The sequence below is a fragment of the Diorhabda sublineata genome, chromosome 6 (assembly GCF_026230105.1).
Source record: "Diorhabda sublineata isolate icDioSubl1.1 chromosome 6, icDioSubl1.1, whole genome shotgun sequence".
NCBI lineage: Eukaryota > Metazoa > Arthropoda > Insecta > Coleoptera > Chrysomelidae > Diorhabda > Diorhabda sublineata.
In genome coordinates, this window is record NC_079479.1 from 36785048 (window position 1) to 36798348 (window position 13301).

Here is a 13301-nt window from a genome sequence, read left to right on the forward strand (position 1 = left end):
AAATATTAATTTAAATAATTATAATACATAAAATAATTACCTATTATTAGTGCTACAATTTCGGATGTCTCAGAATTGACCCTTTGAGGCTTCTTCGAAGGTACGGGTTTATGATTATTAAAAGGATTTTCCATTTGCGAAGGTATAATCACGTGAGGCGGTATTTGACGTTCTGTAGTCGAAGTTGTCGTCGTCGTCGTCGTCGTCGTTGGATAAGTACGTGGTTCTGTTGTAGTTGTTGTTGTGGAAACTGTTGTTTCGTATTTCGTTGTCGGATGTTCCGTAGTGGTTTCTAAAATTTCCGTAGTTTTGAATGAAGTCGTTAGATTCGACCAAGACCCTCCGGTCGTATAACCGGTAATTGAAGTATCTCGTTCTGTTGTCGTTTTGATGCTCGAGTTGTCGGTAGTTAAATTGGAATCTGTTGGTTCTGGAAAAGCGCAATATTTATTTATTTTCTATGGCAATAACGAATATTTATTATATATATTACATTATTAATCAAACTAATAAAATAATACCTGTGGGTGTAGTCTTAGACGTTTCTTCCGTAACTTCTCCAGATCCCGAACCTGGGAAACAATCCTCGTCGTCGCACGGTTTTGTTTCAGCTCCCTCTGGTTTAGGTTTGGGTTTTTTAGTAGGCGGCGGTCGTGTCGGTGGATTATAAACTGGCGTTATTAGATCATCGTCTCCTGAACCGGTTTCTGGTAGAGGAGGGCATTCATCTTCATCGTCGCCGTTATTACAACCCGATCCGGCTCCGCTAAATACGAGATCGTCCTCAATACCTGGAAAGCCAGATGCGGGAGTCTGAAATTTCAATATATTTTAATATAGAAGACGGAGATCTGTAATAATTTAACGTAAAAATTAATACAAACTTGCTGCATTTTTTGAAGATGTTCGTGTTTATCCATTTGCGTTAATTGAACGTCTCCGCGAATTGATGTGTGTAGATCTTTTTCCGCAGCCAAATCTAGTATTCTTAATCCGTTTACAACGACGCCAGAAATTTTTCCAGAAAACGGTCGTTCTATCCTTCCTTTTTTGGTCCATTTGCCTCCGATTTGAATCTGAGATTGAGTGTTGAATACTTGCAGCTGATGACCTACGAAATTGTCTTATGTATGTCAATATTTTCATCTAATCATTATCAAACTTACCTAGAGGATGAACAGTTTGTACATTGTAGTCGTCCACTTGTAGAGTTGCGTTGTGACCTTGTCTGTGGTATCTAACAACGTGATATGCATTATCGTTAACTCTTACGGATATTTCTCCGAGTAGAAGATCACTCGATCCCAAGTTGTAAACGACAAAAACATTTCCTTCCACCTGAAACGTAATAAAAAACGAAAATGTCCAATTGCAAAACAAATTTCACGAAATACTTACAATATACATTTCTATATAATCATTGGACGTTCCACTGACGATCCTGAGAAGAACCGCATCGGCTTTATTTGTTATTAATCCGAGTGCTATTGTGTCTTCTTGCATTTCGGGCATATTATCTTCTGGATATGTGTAAATTATGATTCCTCTATTAGGACCGAATTCATAAGAAACCGATTCTGAAAACGATTATTAGAGTATATTGTATGAAAAAGTGAACGAAAAACTCACCATCCGAACAAGTTGGTCCTGTAAAGGAAGTCATATCGCAATCGCATGTGTAGGAATTCCATTGTTGAACGCATACGCCGGCATTGGCACACACGTTGTGACTACACTTTGCTGACTGACCTGGAATGGATAAATATATAAAATTTAAACTTGCTGGTCGATCATCTCGATACTTGGTTATTCGATAATAAAGCTTTCCAACTTCAAACGGTTTGTAATTTGATTAGTCGCATGAAATACGTCAAAATTGGGTAATAATTGCATAGAGGAAAAAACGATTCTGTATCTAATAATCCAATCTATTAATAGATATCGGTCCTAATAAGAGATGAGCGTTTTATTAAAAAAAAAAACTAGTTACTTATATTGGAGCATAATGTATTCGATTTTCTGGAAAAATAATGTAAATTATATATTAAATTAAAATCAAAAGCGTCGCGTTAAATAAGTAAATCGAGTCGATAAACTTCGATTATAGGGAATCCAAAAATTCATTTACTCGAACATAACGACAAACGGCAATTCTAGTATAACTCTCCAATATAAGCAATTAATAGAGTTCAATTCGTACGTGATATAACTGAAATTCGTGTAACGCGCAAAACGTCGTCTCTTCTCTTTTAATTCCATCCCTTGAAATTTATACGGACACACAATTATTAACCACAAATGGACGCGATAATTCAGTTACCCAAAAATATTTATGTATTTATAATTGTGCGTTGTTCAAATTGGTGATTCAATCTATGTATGTAGATACTAGATCATAATGTATTCTTCTCAACTTATAGAATCCGAAAAGATTAATAATACTTGATAATATACTTACTTTCACATCCGGATACGACTTGGGAACTATGCACTACGGCGTCTTCGACGATATGCGGTGATTCCCCGTTGAGATCTAAGCCGGCAATACATCCTTCGTAGCCGTGCGTTGATTTGATAAAGTCTTGAGGCAATAATTGGTACAAGTCTTTATATACGCCGCCCAAATAAAGAATACCTTCAAGTTCCAAATTTCCCGTACCGAGATTCGCTGCTATAACCACGTCATCATCTACCATTAAAGTATGTTGTTTAACTGAAGGGCGTCGAATACCAACTGTATGCCAACGGTTGTCGTTGAGTTGATTTCGATGAGTGTCGTGTAGCGTAACAGTGCCATCTCCTATCAATATCAAATATTAGCGATTACAACCGGCGGTGACGTACGTGACAAGTGACATACGTCTATTTCAGAACGCATTCGATAAAATGAAATATTTGATTGATCATTTATGTATATATTGATACGATTTTCCGAAATGATGACAGGGAGGATTCATTTATAAAAATGTGTGTAGCATTTATTCCTCGGGAGGAACGTTTCCGTTTGCTTGAAAAATACATACTAACCTACGTTGACAATATAACTGATATGCCCTTCTACTAATTCGACAGCTACAAAATCGTCTTTCTTTCCACCGTTGAATAAAATCAGTCCGTTGGCTTCTCTAGTTTTAAACATAAAGTCGATATGTATACTGGAATAGGCCCTGAGCATAGGTAGACCGATAAAAGTATGTTTAGATCTAAAAGTGACTGGTCGATGAAGATTATCAGTGGCGTGCTTTACGAATTTTGCGGCGATCTAAAACAATTTCATTTCGGGTATACAGCTGTATTTATAATTTTGTAAAACTACTCCATCCATGTACTAAGTATTACTTATTATTGATATTATTATTTATTACGTAATTGTATCGTTTTGTATTTGTGAAACTAACCTTTATGTTTGGGAACCCAGCTATCGATTGCTCGGTGCTCAGTGCCTTGGCTAGTTCAATGTAAGGAATATTGTTGAAGTAAAATTGTTGTATATCTCCAATAAAATTAGGAACTGTTGTAGACATGCTAATCTCTTCCTCGAGGTGATATAATCCTCCTAAATGTATAGTACGCCATTGTAAAGCTATAAGCTTACCTTGAATTTCAGCTGAAACAGTTTATCAATTTAATCGATCTTTTTCCTCGTATCTAATTAATTTTTCAACAAATGACAACGTCACAAATAGTTTTGTCTATTACGCGAACCCATACATAGAAAATAACGAAAAATTAACCATTTTATTTTTGTGGAATTCGGTAAAGATGCTACAGAAATAAGATAGATAAATATTTTACTGAGGATTTCTTTTTTTTTTTTTCTCTATTATTTCAAATACTCTTATTTCGGATTTATTGATTTGTAATTACTTACCTCTCACAGGAGATTGGTTGTCGAGTTGTAATTTTAAATTTGATCCTCTTCTAGACAATCGAACTGTATGAAATTCGTTGTCGTTGATATTTTGTCCAGCTAGTAGGATCTAAAAATAAAATAAATCATTCCAGATCCGGATTATCTTTTTAAAAGCGCGAATGAAGTGAATCGTAATGTATTTATACGAAAGAAAGTTTAGTGACGATAAAACAAAAAATATATATATGATAAATCGCCGTTTTATTTCCTTCAATGAAAATGATGCGCTTATGTTCTTACCTTATCCTTTTCTCTATCTTCTTTTTTCTTTTCTCTGACCCCGAGTCTTAGTGCCAGGCGAATCCTGCCGGCGGCTACTGCCAACTCGATTCTATCTCCGGTCTCGACGGTCGAGGTGATCAGCAACAATCCGAGAGGCTTGCTAGTTCTGTAGAAAAAGTAGGAAGATTTTAAATGACATGAAGGATTTTATTAAAAACGATGCGGATTTAAAGTTTGAAGGAAACCAGAGAAAAATCTTTTCTTTTCAGGATTTGCGTCATGCAATTGATTACTTTTTCCAATATTATAAATAAATTTCAATACATATATATGCGAGAAAATTGTAATAATTTACCTAAATCTTAAAACAATGTCTTCGGTTTGCGTAATTTGTTCATTATCCATGGTTACTTCCATATGCTGGCTACCGTTGAAACTAAGAGTCGGGGCTTCTTTTCCACACGTCGGTCCGCTGAAGAGAGTATTTGTACAATCACAGATGAAACGGTTCCAGCCCTCGGTACAAGTACCTCCATTTAGGCATGGTTGTGAAGGACATTGTTCTGGTTGCGTGTGACACAGTGTCCTGATAGATCCTGAAATGAACAAAAACCAACTTCGAAATAGTTATATATCACAAATCATTTCTTCGATATTGATGAATAATAATTCAAGTTATAAAACCCTAATTGATATAACTACTCATAAAAAAGATTCTGATTTAAAAAAAAAAAAAAGAGGTAAGGCCCTGCTTCGTAAGTTTTTGTAGCTGTTTTTACGTGTTGCAGTAACGCCCGTTCTGCGTGAAATTTCGTTATTATGAAAAATGCCAGGTTTGCTCCGATCGTAAAACCTCGATTCCATTTAGCGTTCCATTAATCTTTATTTTAATGTAAATACAAAATGGTTAGAACTACTATAACTTGAATATATTCTCGCGTGTCTGATGTCATTTAGTTGTTTGTTACCTATATAGAAAATATACATTCAATGGAAATGGTAATTGCAGAACGTATTTTTATTGTTCTTTATTAAATTTAAATCAATAATATGACTATGACATAAGTGTACGCAGGGCATGGTTATTGTTATGATTTTGAAAATAAACAGGTGCTAGCAGTTGTTCTTCGTTTCTTTCATTTATTTATTAATCTCTCCTTCATTTATTTTCATAGCGGAATTTATGAAAAGTTTCTCAAGAAAGTTTATTTTGTATAAATAACAATTGTTTCAAAGCGTCCTTTGCTGATTTTATTCTCAAAATTTTTTCGAATGTTAGTGACTTTTATTGAATCATACTGTATATATATATATATATATATCCCAACAAAAATTTTCCTCAAGTTCACAATTAAATTGGATAGAAACATTTCAAATTTTATCGTGAAATTTTTAATGTGAGTTTCTCACTTTCGGAAAGTTTTTGATAGAAAACTTTGGAACGTCAGATTCGTTTGAATGAGATAACTTGAATAATTAATCCGTACTAAATGAACGTTTAAAATGCTAAATGTCCTTAAAATAAAAAAAAATACATTGTAATCTTTCTAATTTCCTAAAAAAAATTGGTATTATCGTAAAAGTTTCAAGTTTTTAGTAATTTCAATAACCATGAATATTTATTTAATATTGTTTTCGACGTATAGATAAGATTCGTACACTTTACCTTTTGTATATTTTTGAAAAATCTGAGTTGATTTTCTTGATAAATTTTGAATGAAGAAAAAAATTTATTGCAAACACTTACCGGAATCTTGTTCTCTCGCAAAACTTGCGACGTCCACGGGTTCATTGTTCATAATGAGGTCCTTGAAACATCCTACAAATCCTTGTTGAAGGACCGCCGTCCAGAGCCCAGCGGGAATTGGAATTTCGGAGAAAGGTGGTCCAAGGCCGCCAACATACATATTCCCGTCCAACTCCAAACTCGATGATCCTTCTGGAAAACAGCGAATAATCAACTAATGTCGAAATTCCAAGTGGTGAAAAAATAGATAAATAATATAAAAATTAGTATGAGTTTTCTTAGTTTCCATTCCATTTTTACAATATTAAAAGTCAATTCTGTAAAAGGTGACATATTTTTATTATTCAGAACGAAAATATCAAACATTAGTTTACAAAATTAAATTTGTAAGGAAATGCAGAAAGTCGACGTTATATTTGGAACGGGAGTTTTTCAAATTTGAATACGGAGCGGATTATTTCGGTTTCCTTATCGAGTCTTCAAAACAAGAACTAAACTAATAAAATGAAATTATTTAAAATGATATATTTATATGCGCGCGACGTAATCAATATTCCGTATATATGTAACGAAATTAGTTATAATTATCGTAACGTGATTGCTAATTATTGGGTGTAACGAAAAAGGGTTTAGTGGACGTTTTTTTTTTCCGTATTGCAATATCTAGTTTAGCCAATTATCAAGCACTTACCGAGGGTCTTGAAGTCGGTGTGGAGGCCATCGACCGTTATCCTAGAATCCCTTCCGGTCCGTCTAAAAGTAAATTCGTGCCAATTTCCATCGTCAATCCTTCTTCGCGATCCTCTTTGCTTCGACGGACCGGATCCGAGATCAATGTGAACGTAAATGTGACCGTTGTAGATTTCAATAGCAAATAAATCAACCTGAAATTGAATAAATTTTTTTTTTTTTTATTCTAGAGGGTAGAATCAAGAATCTAATTTCAACACTTTGAATTTTCTAGTTCCCTACGAAAATATCTTTTCGAAAATATAAAATTGAATTTAAATTTAGAATTAAATAATGTTTTAGCAAGAATGTAAACATTTACGGGATATGAAAGTATTTTTAAATTTATGGCGGGTGCGCGTAGGATAGTGGATATAATATCGATGTTTAGATGAAGCTTTATATCAGTATAATCATTGCTGAGTATAATAATCTTAATATAGAGGATCGTGTTTAGAAAGGAGAAAACTCTAAAACTAATATTCTATCGCTATCAATCTTATTTTGAAGTTACCTCCAAATATGTCCTTCGTACATACATTTAACTAAAAATAATCAATCATATCTGATGTTTCTTGTTTATTTGTTAGTCGCACATTGAATTTCCGGGATAATCAAGCGCGGTACGTTTTAAGTGGTTTCAAGTTAGGTCATGGAAAAACGAAAACCACGACACGAGTTTAATCGATTAACATTTTTTTTTTTTTTTTAATTTTGTCAAGACATTGTAGAATATTATATATTGTTGTTAGAATTTGAGCATAAAAGTAAAAAGGATTTAGATATAATATAATTTGAGGAAACTTACCCTGGGCGGTCGTATGCCCCCGTTGAAAAGTATCAATCCGTTGGCTTCGTTCGTGCGAAACTTGAATGAAATATTGCCGGACTTTTTCGCGTTCCATGGGGGCAGTATCTAGATATATATATATATAAAAATGAGAAGAATGTAGATGCTAGGAAATATTCTAAAATGAAACGTCACATTCACTTATTTCAGTTGTTCGCTACTTATTTTCCAGCATTTTTGAATATGATAAATTGTATTCTCTCAACATTTTTATTTGAGATATTTTTATAACTTCCACGTTTTTGTAGATTTATTAAACCATCTTCAAGGTTTTTATTTCCACTCCTGTTATTAGTTTTTTCAATCAATTTATTTGTCGCCTTGCAACATTATTACACAAATTAAGCGATTTATACATTACATGGAACTGGAATAAATCCCGAAATAATTCAGGTATTTTCACAATTAAAAAACAAAAAAAATGCATTAGTCAGCTTGTATACGACTCCTTGTAGTGGTGTTTTATTTTTTATTTATGTATACTGTAAATTGTGTTGCGGCATTAGATGGCACGTTCTGAATCGATACGAAGTTCAAACGTGACCGTTGTGTGAATTTTCTTATATTTTTTTTATTGAAAATTGAAGCTCTGCTGGCGAATTGAAAATTTTCTCTTAAGTATCATCTAATTAAAAGAGGAGTGAATCTGATTTACATTTTCGTTGGAATCTTCGTTATAGAGTTAATTTGTATCTACTTATATACATTACTTTGAGGAAAAATTTAGAAAAAAAAAATGAAGCTTTGAAACGGACCGTTTTTACGAAAAATGAAATTTATGCAGGTTGAATTGAACTTCGATACAACATAATTTGTCAATTCAATGACATTTATGCAAATAAAACTTGTATATTGATGCTCATTTAAAGGATGTACAGGGTTTAACAGTATATTTTAAGTTTACAGTAGCTGCTTAAACTAGTTTTAAAGGTGTTAAATTTGGGCTCTATTGTGGATTGTCCGTCGTAGAAAAATTAGATACAGCTGTCCAAGAAAATTTATTGTTCAAGCTTTCGATCATTTTTTATAAAATTCTATTCTTTTTTCTTTTATGTACTTGAAACATGAAGATTAAATTGTTACCTTAAAGCAAAGTTTTTTAGTGAAGTACGATTTTTTATTAAGAACACTATGTTATCTTAAAATAACCTAATTCTTTCATAATTCAATTCTATTATGAAATAAATTCCAGACGAAAACCGTTAAAAAATGTCTTACCGTCTATTATGGTTGATTCGATTTACTTTTAGATTTCCACGAATTTTCGTGTGGTTGGAATCGATTTTCTTCGTCATCTATACGATATATATATATATATACTTTACATACATTGCATGGAAAATGAGATTTGATTGAAATTTGTAAATAAGATATGGATTACCGCAAAGTAACGATGTCACATAATGCACCTACTTATATGTACAGGGTGGTAATGACAGATAATATCCGTTGTTTTAAACATTAAACAGTATCTCCATTATCGAAAAATTTATGATATGAATAAACATACTACAATAAAAAATTATTGAATCTAACTTAATAGTAAAGTCCAACATGTTGAATTTTCATTATTAGCTATAATTGATAAAGTCAATTAGCCGAAGAATTTCTATTACGTACGTACATAATACACAATATAAACAATCGTATATATTACCAGATGCGATTCCTTGGTGGTGAACGTGACAGGGTCGTGAGTTTCGCCCTCCGGACATTTGTAGTCCAGTCTTCCTACTACTTGTATGAGATGGCTGCCCGACCTGCCCAATTCCAGAAGGTTTAGCCTCAATGTGTCGGCTACGAACTCTACCTGAAAATTATAATAGGAAATACGTGTTAGAATCCAGTTCATTTATTTCTGGTTTAAGGGATATATCGGGACGAGAGAAATGAATTTTGAAATTGAAATCAAATATTTTATGATGATTCCTTCTAATGTTCAGTAGTGGATTTTTATATTATCATTATGAAATAGAATGCATCATACTATTTCTATTAGATATAATCGTTTTTTTTTTTTGGTATCCGTCGTGTTCAAATTGTTCTATGTTCTATTAGTATCTCTCGACATCTACAACTATGTTTATACGTGTGATGACATAATTAAAATCATGACACGGTTGCAAGGTTCTTCTTCTTAAGTTTTTCCGTCACGAAAATTTCAGTTTAGAAAATTTTTCATATCATATAAGTTAGAAATATCATACTCGAGTTTAGTGAAACATTCTAGTAAAGTGCTTATTACCCAAAAAGGTCAGTATTAAATCCAAACGAGTTTTTCTGGTTATAACAACTGTACGAGACAACGGTGAAAAAAGCGAGAATTAGGTCAGGCAAGTTGAAGGGTTGTCGATGTAGTCAAGACGTTTACGGGCAATAACATTTAGTCATATTTTATGGAGAATTGTCCTCTTAAAATTCGAAGGGGAAGTGGAGATTTGAATTTAATAATGGAGGATTGTGGGTCTTTGTAAGGGTTTATTAAAATTGAAATCATCCAAGTAGAACGAATATTACGAGAGCATCGCCTAAAAGTTTGATTTTAAGTGAATCATTTTCAGTACATCGTATCGCTTCGAGAAATATCTCTTATATACAGGTAGTGGTCAAGTAAGATTCAGAACTATAACAACAAAAAAAATTACAGAGCACACGGAAAAAGTTCGAAACGCATACTGGATTGATGCTTTATAAAATACCGTAGTACTTATAAATTAGCTATATAAAAAAATGAGTTTATATAGAATTTTTATCGTTAAAAATGAAAGTTATACGTGGAAAAAATGCTAAAACTTACTTTTCTCATACAACCAACAAAGTTATTATGAACTCTGGCACCAGGAAGCGCTCTAGTATTTATGCTACCACCAACGTATAATCGACTTGAGGACAACATGGTGAATTTCCCCGCTATATGAGAATGATCAGCATAAACACCGTCTATTACCGCTGATAACTGTAACAAATTAAATGATACATTTTTTTTTCTGTTTTTCGATTACAAGGTAAATTACAAGTTATAAATTATGTTAGTCAACTTGATCCAATCTATGTATGCAAACAAAATAATCTGACCGCTTTGGGATGAAACACAACTTTAATCGGCTTAACGTCTATTTCTATTCATTTCGTTTTATAATTCGCGGCCGGCAGTTAAATGTTATAAATTGTTTAAAGTAACAAAGGGATAAAACTTTTAAGCAGCTTTACAAAATTTTAAGCGTTTGGACGTTCCTAATGGGATCACGCGACTGTTGAAGATATAAAATATAACATTTCTTGTTCTACGTACTCATTAGATATTTTACTAGCAATGAAATTAATCTTATGTTTTTTTTATTTTCTACTTTGGATTAATCATCCCGTTAATAACTAATTAATATGTTTGTTTTAAATAATGTTTGCGAGGGCGAGGGAGAAGTAAAACTGTACATACAAATGGTGGGAGGAAAAAAAATGGAAATGGACATGAAGGACCTGTCGATATCTATATCGCTATCTCAAAGCAACAGTGCGATATCTTCGTTTGATTTGATATTTTACCTTAATAATACCGTGTCACAAAATAAGAATATTGCTATGTACTTACTCGTATTTTGTATTTAAATCATGCAAATTGAAACACAGAAAATGAAGCAGACAATATTCATTCTTGTATTTAAAGAGAATTTTGAAAAGTGGGTCCATTTTCATTCCTAGTGAATCTTTGTTAAGACCTCCAAGAAGACAGAAACGTCGAAAAAGACAAAGAACAAGACATAATTATAATAATACTATTTTATATTCAATTTGAGAAAATAAGTGTTGTAAATAGAAATAAAAATAATATAATTTTTGTATCAACGACTACATTATTTTATTTATTTATTATCAGTACACAGTTAGTCCCAAATAGGCTAATAATATATTTTATTTGCTGAGACATGGTTAGGTTACGTAAAGCCGCATGTTTTGTAGATGTCCCACTGTTGCTCTGAAGTAGCGAGTTAATATCATCAATTTTTGTAGAAAAATAATTGTTTATAGTATGAAAATAATACCTAGATACTTACCCTGCAGAAAGCGGTTATGGCTGATATCTGAAACAAAAAATATTATGTATTATTTTGTTTAGTTTATTTCTGCATTTTCCTTCGATGAGATTTTTCTATGGACGTAATTTATAATTAAATCTAATTTCACTTACTTCTTGAATTCTTCTGTGTATGCTCACTTTGTGCCATTGATTGTCATCGAAACGCACTTTGTTAGGTTTGATCTGCATTTCCTGTTTGCCGTTCGAAAGCCCCATCGTTAAACTTAGAATTCCATCTTTAATAGCGACGTTCAAATAATCGTTTCCATCGCCTATAACAAATGTTATGGAAATTAGAATTGTATACAAGATTCAAATACCGATTGACACTTGAAAATATTTATTAAAGTTCGTTTTAAAAGAAATATCTCGAGGAGGAGGAGATTTATCTATCAGACTATATCGAGTATTTTATAATATATTTGAGTCGGATAAAATTGTACGGTTACCGGTATAAAATAGTAATCCACTGGGTTGTCGCGTTTTGAAGTAGAACGTTACGGAATCTTGAGCACTAACAATAGGTTCACCTCCAGTCTGACTTAAGTCGTACGAGAGAAATTCAGTTCCACGGAAAACAGCTTCGGATGGGGCTTTATCTGTAACAGAAACAATTGATTGTTTCCCTATATTATACTGGTTCATATACATTTAGTTTTTCGAAAAGACTTCAATTTCTAAATATGTATATAAATTCCCGACAACCTCCTAACAAGCGAAATAAATTTCGTATAGAATGTTGAAAGCTGTCGAAAAATATTTTCTTTATCTTTAAACATAAAAACACATTTTGAATGATTGCTTTTTTTTTCTAAATTCTTCAACTTTTCCTAAAAGAAAAAAGCTTTACTTCAAAGATAAACCTTGTTGAACACGACAGGCTTTGAGGTGTTTTATTTTCTTTGTTCTATTTCACGAAAAATCTTTCACGTCAATGTTTGTTTGTAGTTCAAAACGCAACCGGTTGGCATACGAACAACTAATTTTTTTTTCTTTAATTTCATTTGATTTATAAAATATAGATTATTGAAAAATATTATTTTGCTAAATTGAGAAGTACTGCTTTTGTTATGTCTAAATTAGGAACAATAGAAGTTTTATTCTTGTAAATAAAGTATAAGAATACTAAGAAATTCAATATTAACATTTCAAAATAATACTTTTGTCTAATTAGACTCTAGTATTTCCGTTTAAAATAGATAATGTATCTCGTATGGGTTTTTTCTATTGTTTTTATAATTTTTAAAATGCGTCAGTGCGAACCTGATCTCTTTCAGAAACAGAGCGAGGCCAGTGAATAGAGAATTTCGAAGGAACAAAGCTCTGTTTAGTACATAGCAACGAGAGGGGAATGTATTTGAAAAGTTCCTATACCTTTTGTCTGATTTTCATAAGAGGTCACTAGTAATTAGCGGAGCAAATTAAACGTCTGCTTCTCCAACTCAACTTGTTTGAATATAATTTAAATTATAATGTTTGCTCTCATTTTTTTTTCTGAATTTTAGAGAAATTGAATTGAACGGAATCAGTGGCGTTTACCGAAAGCTAATTCGAGATAAAAAAGATATTTTTTAGCAAATATTGGAAATTATATAAAAATTTCCACCAAGTTTGCGTTACCATTCACTCCTATAAATCTACCTTTTCTCCGTGTTAAAGATATAATTATATTAATATCTAAATAATCGGCGTAACAACCACTCTTGTAACGTCTATTTTCAAATTGTTCACGTAGATATTATGAATATGTATATATGTGTGTATG

The 13301-nt window shown here is 32.3% G+C and overlaps 2 protein-coding genes across 4 annotated transcripts in view; one reads left to right on the plus strand and one right to left on the minus strand.

Moving 5' to 3' along the window:
* LOC130445421 (uncharacterized) overlaps positions 1-13301 on the plus strand; it is a 38976-nt gene that overhangs the window by 2577 nt on the left and 23098 nt on the right. The gene's annotated exons all lie outside the window — the stretch shown is intronic.
* LOC130445420 (neurexin-1) overlaps positions 1-13301 on the minus strand; it is a 29881-nt gene that overhangs the window by 2262 nt on the left and 14318 nt on the right. For both annotated transcript variants that reach the window (XM_056781023.1, XM_056781024.1), the window contains 20 exons: positions 11986-12135; positions 11648-11808; positions 11514-11540; positions 10259-10417; positions 9119-9271; positions 7420-7527; positions 6574-6766; positions 5883-6074; positions 4491-4731; positions 4154-4301; positions 3872-3980; positions 3399-3607; positions 3028-3262; positions 2459-2800; positions 1630-1749; positions 1399-1577; positions 1167-1338; positions 885-1111; positions 522-813; positions 41-430 (listed from right to left, as the gene is read on the minus strand). In XM_056781023.1, the coding sequence (XP_056637001.1) occupies positions 41-430; positions 522-813; positions 885-1111; positions 1167-1338; positions 1399-1577; positions 1630-1749; positions 2459-2800; positions 3028-3262; positions 3399-3607; positions 3872-3980; positions 4154-4301; positions 4491-4731; positions 5883-6074; positions 6574-6766; positions 7420-7527; positions 9119-9271; positions 10259-10417; positions 11514-11540; positions 11648-11808; positions 11986-12135 (3807 nt within the window). The remainder of the gene's footprint in view (positions 1-40; positions 431-521; positions 814-884; positions 1112-1166; positions 1339-1398; positions 1578-1629; positions 1750-2458; positions 2801-3027; positions 3263-3398; positions 3608-3871; positions 3981-4153; positions 4302-4490; positions 4732-5882; positions 6075-6573; positions 6767-7419; positions 7528-9118; positions 9272-10258; positions 10418-11513; positions 11541-11647; positions 11809-11985; positions 12136-13301) is intronic.